Source organism: Trypanosoma cruzi, genomic scaffold (assembly GCF_000209065.1).
Source record: "Trypanosoma cruzi strain CL Brener 1047053516031 genomic scaffold, whole genome shotgun sequence".
Lineage (NCBI taxonomy): Eukaryota > Euglenozoa > Kinetoplastea > Trypanosomatida > Trypanosomatidae > Trypanosoma > Trypanosoma cruzi.
The window spans coordinates 27,626-42,618 of NW_001849265.1; the positions used below are offsets into that span (position 1 = coordinate 27,626).

Sequence of the window (14,993 nt, forward strand, 5' to 3'; positions counted from 1 at the left end):
GACTGTGTGGAGTCGTGACATTTTGCTGAGCCGAAGAGTGTGGAATTGCGACTCCTCACGGAGAATGTGCACCGCGTTCCCTGCATGTTTTTTATTTATTTACTTTTTACCCTTTTTTTTTTTTTTTTGATGTTCGGTTGCTGGACACTGCAATGAGCGAGTTGTTTTAGCCTCTTGTTTGCTTTTGTTTGTGGTCTACACGCGGTGCCGGACTTGCGGCTGTGCGTCCCACCGACAGCAGGAAAAGAGAATTGGAGGAACAGGCCGGATACCGCACGAAGTGTGAAGAATGTTTTGGGTGGGCTCATGGAACAGTATATCTTTTTTATTATTTTAATTCCTCTTTCTTTTCTTTTGTTGCCCTGTCAATATGTATATACACAAACACACGGTCGTTTTGTGCTGCATGGTACATGAAATAAGATAACTGTTGAATCAAATGTGCTTTTTTTTTTTTTTTTTTTTTTTAAATCTAATGCGGACCTTCTTTTTGTTTTTTTATTACCCCCTGCCACCGCGTGTCTATGCGTTTTTTTTTATTTTTTCTCTGCTGGCTGTGCTTCCGACATGGCTCCATTCCCTTTTTTTCCCTGCTAGAGGCACCGATGGTCCACGACGATGATTGCTTGTGTTACCACTTTGCGATGGCACGAGGGTGAATGGGCGCCTTGCCCTGGCTTGCTGAGTGCACACGGAGGGGAGCGGATGGTGTGCGCCGTGCCTCATTTGTGAGTGTGGGACGCCACCGCCACGACCTGCTGTGAGGCGTAACGCTATTCCTTCGGGGCAGGGGTAAGTAAAGGACTGTGGTGGGCTTGGATGCGCCCCATCCCTCTTGTTCTGGCCGTGGGTGTGCCGTGCGCATTGCTGTTTTGCGGTACGATGTGGATGGCGGTGGCTCGCGTGTGCCTTCGTGCATTGACTGTCCGGCGGGCTTTGCCCTTGTGTGTGAGGGGGTGAGTGTGGGTAACTGCCAGCCTTGCCCCGCGCACTGGGGTCCTCCACACACGTGTGACTCATCTTCGCAGCCTCTTGCAGCATCCAGGGCTTAGCGAGGAGGAGGATGGGGAGGGTCTGTTGTGAGCAGAAGGAGGATGGAGAGGACAGTCCCCTTCCGTGTCCTTCCCGGTGTCGTTGGCAGTACATACTGAGAAAGTAAATTTGAGCGAGTGCGGGATGAAAGGTTTATGCCGCTTTGTGTGTACTAATCAATCGTCGTCATTGCACGTTGTCGTCACGCTGCGTTGTGGTGCGGTGCCGTTTGATGAGGGAAGGGTGCGATGCCACGGCCGCTGCGCACCACAACCATTTATTGCCTCTGCACCAGCATTGTTGTTTTTCAGTTTGTGTGAAATTTTTTTGAGCTCGCATAATAATTTTTTTTGCTTCACGATGAATTTGTTGGAGGAGCTTTGGTTTTGGTGGCTGCTTCACGGTGCTTCGCCTTGTGTGTTGGTTGCGGTGCTTCCACGTGATGCTAATACGTTTGGTGAGGTGCTTACCCTTCTTTTTGAGTCCTGCAGCCAGTTTTGTTTGGTCATTGCGGCTGCACTGGGACTCTGCGACTGCGTGTTCGTCGCACGTGTCGCATCTCCCGCTGTTGCTCCCTTGCTGTGTTGGTGGGGGAGGAGACGAGCGACTGCGTTGGTTGAGTGGCGCCCCAGTTTGAGAAGGAAGGCACCGGCCGTTGCTGACGGTGAGGGTCTTTGCTGCAGGTGATCTGGCGAGATAACGTTAGCGGTGTCACAGTTAACCGAGATGGATGAGGGCCGCACCCCGCCTCTCCCTCCCCTTCCCTCCGTTCCCCAGTCTCCTGCAGACTGACGAATTGCAGGGCAGCGACGTGATTAAAAACAGGACGTATATGAGTCAACAGACCGCACAATCGATGTGGACTCTTTTTCCCCGTGTCTGGCTGCTGCCACCGTACTTTTTCATTCGTCCTTGCGTGTGCCGTGTGCGCGTATGATGCCGCTGCTTGCTGTGCAATGCTGACCTGTGCGAGCAAGAAAGGACGCCTTGACTACTGGCGAGCGGCGATTTCTCCACCCCTTTTCCGCGCCACCATTACCGCGTTTTTGGACGCGCTCGATGGCTGCCGGTTGCAACGCCGCCACGTGGGTGTGTCTTGGCCCTGTGCGTCTTTCACTGCATTGGGACTGCTCTGTGGTAGAAACATTTGGTTGCAAGAGCGGTGCCAATGGCCATTTGTCTTTTTTCTGGGATCTTACTGGTCTGCATGGTGGTTATGTGGGGCTGCGTGGGCGGTGGGAGGGCGATGGTATCACTGGCGTTATGGCGTCTGCGCATCTTTTTGTCGGTGTTTGTGCTTTGGTGGGGATTGTCTGTGACCGGATGCCTCTGCGTGCCACTGTGTTGCTTTTTTTACAGCCTTTTATTCTGACCGTGCAGTTAAAGGTAATTTGGCTTGATCAGCACAACTATCGTTTCAAGGTGTTAGGGATTAATTGCTGTAGGATTAGCAGTAGTAGGATAACGATCTGGCGGGATTGTATCACTAGATTTGCCATCTGTAGGAAGGTGTTTGCTAGGCAGGAGTTATGGTTGACGGGGCGAGTGCGACACACCACGACAGCCCTTTTATTACCTGTTTGGGTCGGTGGATGTGGTCTGCGGTGGGTGCGTGTCCGCGCAGCCGGCACCGCGTGCGGAGCAGTGCCATTGCGGCTGTGCGTGCGGTGCTGCTTGTTGTGTTGGCGCTGGTTGCGGCGGCGGCGTGGATGCCCGCGGTGCATGCGGTGGTGGTGCGACTGCGGGGCGGCACGGTGGACAGAGCCATCACGGTTGGCCGCGCCGTGGACACGGTGCTGATGGACGGCGTGTACATCACGAACGGCGTGGCTGTGGTGTTCGACGTTGCTGCGATGCTTCCCGGCCCGCTGCGCATCGAACTGAGCGACTGCGTGTGCGACGGCGGTGCGCAGATCTGCGTGCGGGGCTACAGCGGTGAGCCGGCGAGTGACCGGAGCGTGGAGGTGAGCGTGATCGGGTTGTCCGGAAGCTACTGCTCGCTTGTGTTTGTGCACAACCTGCCGGCACACACGAACGTGACGGTCCGTGACTCGACGATTGTGACGGCGGGACCGCTGCAATACTCCCAGCTGAGCGGGCTGACGGACGCGGTGGCTTCACCGCTTGTGCTGCACGCGACGTCACTGTTGCAGACGCAGCTGCGTGTGAGCAACACTGTGCTGAGGTCGTTGCACGCGGGCGGGTCGGCGGTGTACGTTGGCGGCGGTGTGGACCTGCTGTCGAGCGCGGTGATGCTTGACGGCGTGTTGCTGGAGGCGTCGGGTGGTCCGACCGCGTCCGCGATGCGTGTGGCGTCCTCGTCGCGTCTCAGTCTGCGGAGCCATTCGGTGCTCTCAGTGACGAACGTGTCGGTTTTGAGCAGCGGCGGAGGCATTGTGCTCGGAGAGCGCCTCGCGGTGTTTGAGTCTGTGCTGCGCTTCGTGGGCGTTGAGGGGTCTGTTGCGTCGTCGCTGGTGCGCTGCGACGGTGGGACGGTCGGTGCCGGCGGGTGGATGGAGCTGCGCGACGCGTGGGCGGTGGGCGAGGCGTCGACTGTGGCATCGCTGTCGGGGGTGACGCTGGGCGGCGGTGCCGTGTCGATTGCGCGCTGCGCTGCCACCGGCGCGACGCTTGTCTCCGGGCTGACGATCACGAGCGGCGTCGTGTCGGTGCAGTGCAACCGTGCCGGCGGCCGGGTGCTGCGGAGCAGCGGCGACTACCGCTTGGCCGGCCTGTCCTCCGTGAGCGTGGTGCCGTGCGACGGCTGTGCGGCTGCGCTGACGTGCTTCGATGCGCTGACGGCGTCTTTCTCCGACTGCGTGTGCGGCTGCCGCGACGGCGGTGTGGGTGAGGCGTGCCTGCCGTTCGACGTGCCGCCTGCGAGGGCCGGCGGTGATTCGCAGGGCTGCGTGAGTGGCGTGACGCTGACGGAGTCGGTGACGGTTGGCGGCGGGCGTGCGACGGCGTGCTTCGACTCGGTGGTGTTCAGCGGGCCGATCACTGTGGCGGTGGACCTGCGCTTGATGGACTTTTTCGCTGACGTGCTGAACGTGACGCTGCGCCACTGCGTGCTTGCGGGCGGCGCGCAGCTGCGGATTGGCGGCCTCAGCGAGAGCACGGCGCGCCCGATGTCCCACGTCCTCGTCAACATGACGAACGTGACGTCGGTGGAGGGCACGATCGTGCTGCATGGCGCGATGCCGCTGCACTCGAGTGTGCTGCTGGCGAACTCAACGCTGCGCGCGACGGTTGGCGGGTCGCAGTACGTGCCGACGACCCATGGCCATGCGGGATCCCGGTACGGCCCCGCGCTAGTCCTGGACGGTGTCCGGCTTTTGTCGACGCGGTTTGTCATGACGCGGTCGTTGCTGGCGTGTGGCGGGGGTTCTTGCGCGGCTATCCTTGTGGAGCGCGGCCTCGGCGTGAACCTGTCCAGCGTCTTCTACATGGACAACTGCGCCGTCAATTCGCAGATGCACGTGATGTACGCTCTTGCGTCGGACCTGCGTGTCAGCGACGGCTCCGTGTTCTCCATTCAGAACAGCTCGTGGAGTGCACCGAGCACCGAATATTGCAAGGGCGCGTGTATGTTTAGGGATGTCGCGGTGGATGGCGGCAGCGTGCTGCAGATTGTGTCCAGCACTTTCCGTCTTGGCTTCGCCATGCTCATGGCAAACACGCTGACCGTGACTGGCGGCAGCTGGCTGGTGTACCGCAACAACGAGTTTCGCACCGCCTACGTTGTGTACGTGGCCAACTACTACGGAATGGCGTTCCGCGATCGGAGTGTGTGGTCGATAATTGACAACAACTTCACGTATGGCTCGTACTCGTCGACCATCGCACACATGACAAGCAACTGGTCACCACCATCCGACTCTCGCCCGACCATCTACGGCGTGTGCAACGAGGCAATGGGCTCACCTGTGACGAATTACCGAGAAGACCTCAATATTGGGACGCCCGTGACGGTTTTGGACTGTGGCGCGTGCACTGTGGACGCCGTGTGCTTCGCAGCGAGGACGAGCAGCACCAGCGGCTGCGAGTGCGTGTGCGCTGCTGGCGGCTACGGTGACACGTGTCTGCCAGCTGCGGTTCCTGACGGCCTTGGGCCGCTCCCGCTCCCCGATGCGAATGACACGGAGGTCCGCTGCGTGCGCGGTGGCAGCATCAGCTCCGTGGACTATCCTGGTCCCGGTGTGCGTGGTCTGTGCTTTGTCAACGTGACCTTCACCGCCGCGATTGTGCTGGACCTGTGGAGCTTCGACGCACCAGAACAAACACTTAACATCACGCTGCTGCAGTGCGTCCTCATGGGCCTGTTGATCAAGGGGAGTGGTGCGCGAGTGCACGTGAACGTGACATCCTCGTTGATGGATTTTGGTGCATTGGAGTTTGAGGGTGATTTTGGCGCGAGCTCCCAGATACTGGTGGTGGGCAGTGCAATTTTGACGACGTCAGGCCACGCCATTGCCTTTTCGGACTTTACTCTCGGTGCGAACTCGACGCTGCTGCTACTTGACAACCAAATCGAGGGAAATATTTACTCACTTAATTTTTTTATAGTTGTTGTTGATGGTGGCGGGATCATTGTGAAGGGAAATACGCTGATGACAACGGATAGTAGACATCGTATGGGATCAGCCGTTTATTTTCACGCTGTTGATGTGAAGAACGGCGGCTACTTTGACATTGAGAACAACACGATGAGAGCGGCCATTGGCATCGAACTGTTTTCGCATGCCACCGTGAGATCCGCGGGGCTGCTGAGAGTGGCGGACTCTACATTTGCTGGCAGCAAGAGGGTCGTGAATTGCGGGCTGTTGTACTTGGACGGCTCTTTGACTCTCGAGGGTGGTGCGCAGTGGCGTGTGGAGGGCAACAACGTGAGCGCAGCCTCAGTGTTGAGTATGCCACATCCCACGCACAAAATTCGTCTGTCGGGCAGCGGCACCACCGTGGCACTTGCAAACAACCGTCAGGTGGACGATAGTTATTCTTTTGCTGATCTGGCTCTGCCGAGCATGGTCAAGAAGCCACCCGCACGGTTGGTCGTTGGGTGCAACCTGCAGGGCGGTGGGGAGGTGTCGTACGCCGGTGTGTTTCCGGAGGAAGTGGAGGTCTTCAGGTGCGGCACATGCAACGACGACGCGGCGTGCTACATGCCTGGGACGGAGTTGGTGGACCGTGGCTTGTGCTCGTGCAGCTGCAAGGAGGGATGGCATGGCGCGTCGTGTCTTCCCTTTGCGGTGTCCGACACTTTTTTGCCGCCCTTGCCGGAGAGAGCCGTCGACGGCGACACGAGCTGCGTGGAGAATCAGACGCTGACGAACCTCACGCTGAAGATGTGGAAGACGCACCACTGCTACGTGGGTGTGACATTCAACGGCGTGGGTGCTGTGTTGACGTTCTCCCTCAACAGTATGCCGCTGCATCTCCCCATCAACATCACGCTCACCGGGTGCACATTCTGTGGCGGTGCCGCGCTGCAGTTTGTTGGGGGTGCTGAGGCGGCCGAGTCATCCGGCGTCCTGATCCGCGTGGGCCAGACGGTGATGCGGTCCTCCGTCGTTGTTTTTATGGGTGCCCTTCCGCAGCATTGCGACATTGCCGTCACGGAGGTTGATGCGGTGCAGTCCTCCGAGGTCCATCTGCCGGACGCCAGGAGGAACAAGCTTAGCGTACTGTTACTGAAGAACGTTGTGCTGAGTGCATCCTCGCTGCTGGTGAGCAACGTCAAGGCGCATGCATTGAGGTATGATGCGTTTGGTTTGTACTCGACCGGGACGCTGACGCTGGTGGGTGGCAGCTCTCTTTACATGCGGTACTGCAGCTTTGAGGGCTACGAATACCTGTTTTACGTGTACAGGATCACTGTGAGTGATAACTCTGTTTTTGCGTTCCTCAACAATACAATGGCCTTTGGGACAAGCCTGCTGTTTCAGCGCCACGGATTCGGCGTGTCGGATCACAGCGTGCTGCGCGTGGTGGGGAACAGCGGCTCAGCTCGCTACGCCATCTGTAACGATGGATTGTGGACTGTTCAGCAGTCAAGCTGGTTGGATTGGCGCGACAACGAAGTGGAAGTGGGTGCGATGTTTCACGAATCCGAATCCACTTTTCTTATCATTGACGGCAGCAGCGTGGTGACGCTGACGGGCTGCAAGATGGGCTCAACGGGTTTGTCGGGGCCTTTGCTATCGCAGGCTGACGCCGGCTACCGGTTCTTTGCTGGATGCCTGACGGTCGCGGGACGGGAGGTGACGACGGCGGCTGAACTGGAGCTGAACGGCATCACCGACGTGACGACGGTTGCCGCTTGCGGGAAGTGCACGAAGGACGGCGACTGCTTTGCCCCGCTGACGACGGCGGTCATTGACTGCAAGTGCCAGTGCGCTGCTGGAGGGCACGGCGATGTGTGTGTACCGGCGCCTGTGCCTGCTGGCCCGCCACCGCCGCCACCGCCACCGTCGCCGTTGCCACCGCCGCCGCCGCCGGTTGGTGGGTGCATCAGCGACATGGTGTACCCCGAGGTGGCGCAGGCTGTGGGCGGCGGGCTGTCGTGGCTGTGCTACCGCAACGTGACGTTCAGCGGGGGCGGCATGAGCCTGACGGTGCTGATAGGGGCGATGACGGGCGACGTGGTGAATGTCACGTTCGATGGATGCACGTGGAGGGACGGCGCCGTGCTGGTGCTGTTGGGCAACGCGCACGCCGCTGTGGGGTCGCTGAACATCGTCGTCACAGGCAACACGTTCGATTATGCGCTGCTCAGCCCGGAGGGTGTGTTTCCACCGCACACGAACATCACAATCAGCGGCAACCGCTTCACGGTCACGAGGCTGATTCCTCGGCCGGGTTTGGACATATGGATCCCATCCTGCGTTGTGATGAATGGGCTGGCGGTCAGCAACGACTCCGCGGTGGTGCTGAGTGGCAATGTGTTTCAGAGCGTGACGGCATCGTCAAGCGCTTTGTACGTTGTCGGATCTGCGCTGAGGGTGTCGTGGCACTCCGTGTTTGCGGTGATGGGCAACACGTTTCATATGGCTGGCGGTGACAGTACGCTGATAAATCTTGAAGGGTCTAGCCAGTCCTCATCGCTGAGTGTACTGAACGGCTCTGCCGTGGTGATCCGAGGCAACGTTGTGACGAGGCCCGTGAAGTACTTCTTATTACTAATTTTGGCATTACGTGTGGAGTCTTTTTCAGCGGTTTTGTTTCAGGGCAACGACATGCAGGGAAGCTTAGCTGTTTTTTTTCCAAGATACTCTTCCAACATCTACTACAACTCCTGGCTGCAGTTGAGCGGCAACCTCTGCCGTGAATCCCCATCGGAAGCCTTTGCTTTTTTTTGCTCCACGGTGAATCTCCGCGACTCCGCGGTGTCAGTGTCCGGCAACCGATTCATGTCCAGCACGGGCACGCCGACAGTGCTGCGGATACCCAAAAGGTCCGGCGATCTCACAAACGGAGCGATTGTGGCCGCGTGCAACACTGTGAACGGCGAGGAGAGGGCGACGTACGTCATCCCGTCCGTGTACAATGCCACCATCCTGACTTGCAGAGACCCATGCGCCCTTGCGACATCGTGCTTCCCTGCGTACACGGCGACGGTTCCGAGTGATGGCTGCGCCTGCAGGTGCGCGGAGTGCGGCCACGGCGATGCGTGCCTGCCCGTTGCTCTTCCCGAGCCACCGAGCACCGACGGCGCCGACTTGTGCGTGCGGGACGTGCGTGTGGATGTGGAGGTGAACGCCGGTTTTGGGATGTCGGTGGTGTGCCACGTTGGTGTGACCTTTGCGGCGGACGTTGTGGTGGACGTGGAGTCGATGTCAGGGAGTGTGCGCAACGTGACGCTGGTGAACTGCACGTTTGTGGGCAGGGCGAGCCTGTACGTTGTTGGGTGGCTGTCCGACCCGCCTGCTGGCCAGCGTGCCGATGTGTTGATCAGCGGGCTTGAGTCGCGTTCTGGCGGCGGCGTGCTGGTGGCGAACAGATTTCCGCCGGGCTCGCGCGTCACTGTGGTGGACTCGGTGCTGATTGCAGAGAAGCGTGTTGCGTACCGCGGCGCCTACGACCTTGGCGACGCGTCCGCGTGCCTCGTGTTGCACAAGGTGAATCTGACGGGGAGTGTGCTGGCCATCGCGCGCACGCATGTGGCGGCTGTTTTTCGCGACGCTGTTGGCGCGTTGGTGCTTGGCGGCGTGGCGCTGTCGTCGCGCGGTGCGCTGTACGTGGACGGGCTGTCGGTGCAGACGACGCTGGGGCTGTGCGTGTCGGTGGAGGACGGTGTTGCGGCCAGCGGCGGCTCCGTGGTGGCGTTTCTTGACAGCGACTTCCTGCTGTGCAAGCACACGGTGTCTGTGCGTGGGGCTGTGAGCGTGTCGGGCTCCGCTGTGGCGTTTGTGCGGAGCGAATTTGTGTTGACGGAGGACTACGCGGTGGCGTTTTATTCGACGGTGAGTCTGGCTGGCGGATCGATGCTGCTGGCGAAGGGCAACGTGCACGACGGCGTCTCGAGGGAGATGCTCTACGCCGCTGGTGCCGTGTCCGCTGTTGGGAGCACGCTGAGCTTTGTGCGCAACCGAGCGCTGCTGTCGCGGATGCTGTCGCTGAGCCTGTCGCTTGCGGCTGGGGCACATTTGAGAGTGGCATGCAACGACGCTGGTGGACGTGTCCTGTCGACGGCGGAGGAGTACGCTGCGGCTGGTTTTGGCTACGCTGGGAGCATCGACGTTGCTGGATGCGACGCCTGCGACAGGGACACGCACTGCTACGCGCCCGGGACGGCGGCGGCGAGCATGAGGAACGGTGTGTGCGTGTGCGTGTGCGGCAGCGGTGGTTACGGCGAGGCGTGCGTGCCTGTGGGAGCTCCTGCTCTGCCGCCCGCTGTGGGCACCGCGTCGAGAGTGTTTGTCCGCGAGGGCGTGACGGTGCACTCTGTGTTCTTTGTGCCTGCCGGCGCGAGCGAGGTGACGCTGCGCCACGTTGTGCTGGACGGCGTGAGTCCGGTGCTCTACGTGCCGTGGATGGCGCGAGACGGCGTGCGGATCGTTGTGCAGAACGTGTCGCTGCTGAACGGCGCCGTGCTGTACGTGATGGGCGGTGGAGGGTTGCGCGGTACAAGGGCGGCGGGGAGCGACGAGAGCGGGCCGGTGGAGCTGTCGGTGTGCGATGTGGAGGCGCTGAACGGTGCGGTTGTGCTGACCGGCACGTTTCCCGCGGGGTCCGTGCTGACGGTGACGGACTCCCTGCTGGTTGCCGCGAGGCCGACGCCGCTTGTGTATCTTCCCGACTCGCAGTCCTCGCCGTACGCACCGGTGCTGGTGCTGTCGGGCCTGCGGCTCGTGCGGTCCGTGCTGGTTGTGTTCGGCGTGGCTCTCGTGACCGTGATGACTGGTGGGCGGACGGTGGTGGTGGACGGCGCGGTGCTGGAGCTTGTCGGTGGCGGTGTCGCGCTGGACGCGGCTGTGTTCGGTGGCGACGTTGCGTTGTACGCGAGTGCGCGCGTGGTTGCGTCTGGGGACGCTGTGCTGCGCGTGTCGGGGAGCCAGGTGTACGCCGCGCATGGATTGGTGTTCGACTGCGGGGTGGAGGCTAACGCGTCCGCCGTCGTAGTGAACGACAACGCCGGTGTGCTGACTGATGGCGCGCTGCTGGTGCTGCGGGGGTCGGCGTCGTTTGTGTCCGGGTCGTGGCTGTCGGTGCGCGGCAACAGCGTCAGCGGCAGGCTTCTGTCGGTGCCGTCGTACCCGCGCAGCGCGGACTTTGTGCAGAGCACGCTGACGGTCCACGGGAACGCCGGCCGTGGGTCCGTCGTGATGGACGGCACCGTTGCGCTTGGGGGTGCCGGCCGAAGGTTCGTCGTGGGGTGCCTGACGCTCAACGGGCAGGCGCTGCAGCCGATGGACTACAGGTCCGCCGGCATCATCGGGGAATTCCGCTCCGTGGCGTGTGGCGTGTGCGACGCCGACGTGCACTGCTTTGCTGCTGCGACGAGGGCGATTTCGGGGTCGTGCCGCTGCTGCTGTGCTGAGGGCGGGTACGGGCGCGACTGCCTGCCGGTGTACCTGCCGCACGTGGACGGGTGCAACCGCACGCCTGGCATGCCGCTGCTGAGTCACACGGCGACGCTGACGGAGACGCGCAGCGTGACACCGACGTGGACGCCAACACCGAGCCTGAGCACAACGCACTACAGTCCGACGCAGTACGGGCCGACGGAGACCCTGCAGGTGACGGAGACGGTGGTGCTGCCGTCCACGCGGACCCCGACGGCGTCGGTGAGCAGCACGCTGTGGTGGAGCGAAGTGGCGTGCCCGACGCTCGCTGTGACGACGACGGCGGCTGGCGGGAGCCTGACGCAGAACGACATCCGCGGCGGTGGGAGCGCCGTACCGACATGGCTGATGGTGGCGCTGCCGCAGCCGTTTCGGTGGGCACGCGACCCGCAGCTTTGCACGCACCTGAGCTTCGTGCCGGTGTCGACGGCGCAGCCGAGTGGGTTTGGCGGTCCGTGGGGAGCGATGCTGAGCAACGCGACGTGGGTGCGCAACGCGACGAATCCGTCCACCGTCCTGGAGCTGGCTGTGCCCGTGCACCGCGGCTACTTCATTGTTGCCGACGAGACGATAGTCATTCGCTGCGATGCTGTGGCGGTGTCCCGCGGCTGCAAGGGTGTGCTGCTTGGGTCCTTCACGATCAGGTCCGACATGCTGCCCGCCGCTGCCAGCGCCCTCTCGGCGATCACCGGCGTTGTTGCGGGTGCGGTGGCTGTTGCCGTGGTGATGACCGGCGGGCTGGGCTCCATCCTGGAGTTGCAGGCGCTCGGCGTGTTTGCGAGGATGCCATGCGCCTCGTCGCAGGAGCGTGCGAGCACCGTTGCGCTGCCGTACTTCCTGTCGGTGTTCGCTGCCCTTGACCCGCTGTGGATGGTGGTGGGCAACGCGCTGCTCGCCGCTGTGTTCGGGTGCGTGCACTACGGTGTGACGGCCACCTTCCAGCGGTGGCGCGGCGTGGACGCGGCGAGTGCGTGGGCGGCGATGCGCTTCCCGAGCCTGACGTACGTCGTGGCGCACGCGATGCACCTCGGCATCGTTTTCGGCTCCGTGCTCGCACTGGCGATGCCCGGCGCCCGCGTGCAGCACCGCGTGGTTGGTGTCGTTGGCGTGCTGTACGGTGTGGCGTTCCCTGCTGGCGCGTGCTACTTGATTGCCCGCCACACGGGCGCGAGCTTCACGAAGTACTGGCAGTTTTCGAGGAAGCCGCTGCACGAGCGCCTGCTGTACCCCGTCGGGTATTGGCACCCCGCGGCGCAGCAGCGGATGTACGGCAGCATGCTGACGAACATGAGGGGCAGCCACGTGTACTGGTGCGTGTTCCAGCTGTCGGTGCTGTGCGTGGTGTGCCTGATTGCGGCTGTGCAACCGCCCGTGGGAAGCTGCCACGTCCAGTACTTCTGCATGGCGGCTGTGCTGCTTGCGGGCGCGGGCGTTGTTGCCTTCACGAACATGATGCGCTCGGCCTTCCTGACGGTGATGCAGACTGCGAGCTTTCTGCTGCTTGCGGCGCTGTGCGTGGTCAGCGCGGCCAACCACCTTGCGCCGAGCGACGGCAGTGCGAGGGCGTACGTGGCGATGGTGCTGCTGCTGACCACTGTGGTGCTTGCGGTCAGTGTGTACAGCATGGTTGTGTGGTACGCGGAGAACCGCCACTGGCAGGAGCTGCGCGAGCCGCGGCGTGGTGGGCTGGAGGCGCTGCTGCGCGATGGCGAGGAGAGCGACGAGGAGACGCAGAAGCCGCACGACATGACGTCATCGTCGTACGCCTCAGGCACCACCGTTGCGTCGTCGTACCGACCACCTGCACCGTCGCAGCCCATGGCCGGTGACACCCGCTCAGACGCGCTGATCCTGCTCGACCGTGCATCCGATGCGAGCTGCAGCATTAATTATGCTTCTTTGGACAGGTGAAGATGCTTTGCTTGACGAAAAATTTAGTGCAGTTTCTCCCTTTGGGGGTGGAAAGGCTCCACCACTCAACAGCGCCGTTACGCGGCGAGAAGGCACAAAGCCCCTCGCAGATGCGGCATAACGTGGATGCGTCTGGCGGATATCTTCTCTTTCCATTATTCATAGATTGATTGGGCGATTGATTTGGTGTTCTTATTTTATTTTATCGATTGTCGATGACAACGGATCATCGAACTATCACGCCAGCCCGGGGCGGGTGCGTAACGGGTGTGTGCGTTTGTTTTACGCCCGCCGCTGCAGCACCCAATATAGGGACTGGTGTCCCTTCTCATTCATATCTGTACTCTGTAATGAGTACGTGCTTGACGATGGTGGTTGGTGTGCGGATCATAGGATGCATTCAGGAAAACGTTAGGGAAAACAATTGATGAAGCCCTTCTGTGACGCGTCACCTCCTGGAGGTTGTGAGTGCGAGTTGCTGGCTGACATGAGGGAGGGCGTGGGAGCCACGGCTGTGCAGCTGCACAGCCACCAATCGGACTCCGCACCGACAGCGTCATTGATTGTTGGTTTGTTTCTATTTTTGTGCGAGTGCTTGCAGTGACTCTCTCCTGTTCCACGATGACTGTGTGGGAGGGCATGCCTGTCACTTTTTATACTTCTGATTTTGTGTAGAGCGAACAACAAGAGAAAGAACGAAGAATTATGCGGAATGACGTATTACTTTGCTTGTATATCGATGTATTCTTGTGGGCTATTGTATCATTTCTTTTTTTTTCTAGTAACTTGTGAAGAGAATGATCGCGTGAGAGCTGGCGAAATTAATTAATTAATATATATATGTATATCCTGATAAACGAATGCACTCCTTTATGATACTTTTCCTATCTTATGAATTCTTGGGGAGAACACGAATTTAGTGGGGCAGGGAACCGATAGTGGCCAGATATTTTTCTATTTTCCCATTCTACCCGTTTCCTTTTTGTTTCCTACCTCGCGTCGGGGAATTGTGGTTGGAGGAGTCCAAAGTCCGCCACTTTGTAGGTAGTAAATATTTCAGATCCTAACTGAGTACAAAAGGTCAAGTGAGCGGTCAAAAGGATATGTATATATATAATCAGAAAACAACATTGAGGCAATTAACTGCCCTTGCTTTACCTTCCTTTTCCTTCCTGCCGTGTTTGGTTTCTTTGGATAATTTCAGGATCCGTCCAGCGGCCCAGAAGATTATTCTCTTTTTTTTTTTTACTTTGCGCCACACATTTCTCAGTGTTTGTTTTGTTACGGCCAAACACGGGTAGTTTGTGTTGCGGGTAGTTTTTTCTACTTGACGTCGTTTTGTGTTAGGCGCTAGCGCGGGCAGGTTCGTCAAGCATCCACTCTCCACAGCATAGTGTCTGATATTTTTGAGTCATCCCAGATGTAACGCAGGCACCACCGCCGTGGCACGCATGGGAAGTAAGGTGGAACGCGGGATAGCGAAAGATATTGTGCTGCAGATGTGTCTGTTGCATTTGTTTTGATGAGGAGGCCTTGAATTTGGAAGAAGAGGGATGAACATTGCACGATTCCGTGTCTTGGAGGAGTTATTACACCCTTTATAAAAATATTTTTGCTATGATTTCTGGTTCCCTCCCGTGCTTGCCCCGATTGCTTCCCCTGAGTGAAGCTGCGCCATGGCCATTATTATTATTATTTTTTTGGTTGTTTGCAGGAGGAAAAACACATTACGAGCGACGAAATCACACGCCATGCATGCGGCGTCCAGGGAGGTACATATTTGAGATGGAGTGCACATATGTGGATGTCATGTGAGAAGGAATGGGGGTTGACTGCCCAACCGTCGCTCCTTTTCTGGAGAGTGTGCTCTTCCTTTTTTTTTGTCGCCCTTTTTCGTCAGGGCACGGCGGGATTGGACAGCACGGTCCCACGAAAGGTATTGCACAAATACACACTCTCACGCCACTGTCGTCTTCGAATTCGGGT

General features: G+C 59.5%; 1 protein-coding gene across 1 annotated transcript, besides 9 other annotated features; it reads left to right on the plus strand.

Moving 5' to 3' along the window:
- Positions 1–1,431: part of a sequence feature (haploid, Esmeraldo-like haplotype) that runs on past the window's edge.
- Positions 88–128: a sequence feature (T-rich).
- Positions 446–468: a microsatellite.
- Positions 1,432–1,465: a sequence feature (areas not merged during assembly with more than two copies in the genome that could not be assigned to a particular haplotype).
- Positions 1,466–2,345: a sequence feature (heterozygous, non-Esmeraldo-like haplotype).
- Positions 2,346–14,993: a sequence feature (areas not merged during assembly with more than two copies in the genome that could not be assigned to a particular haplotype).
- Tc00.1047053507521.150 (dispersed gene family protein 1 (DGF-1), putative) lies at positions 2,562–13,007 on the plus strand (the record flags this gene model as incomplete). Its single annotated transcript, XM_810794.1, has 1 exon — positions 2,562–13,007. The coding sequence occupies one exon, from the start codon at positions 2,562–2,564 to the stop codon at positions 13,005–13,007; it is 10,446 nt and encodes a 3,481-aa protein (XP_815887.1).
- Positions 7,479–7,529: a microsatellite.
- Positions 13,788–14,239: a mobile genetic element.
- Positions 13,826–13,849: a sequence feature (AT_rich).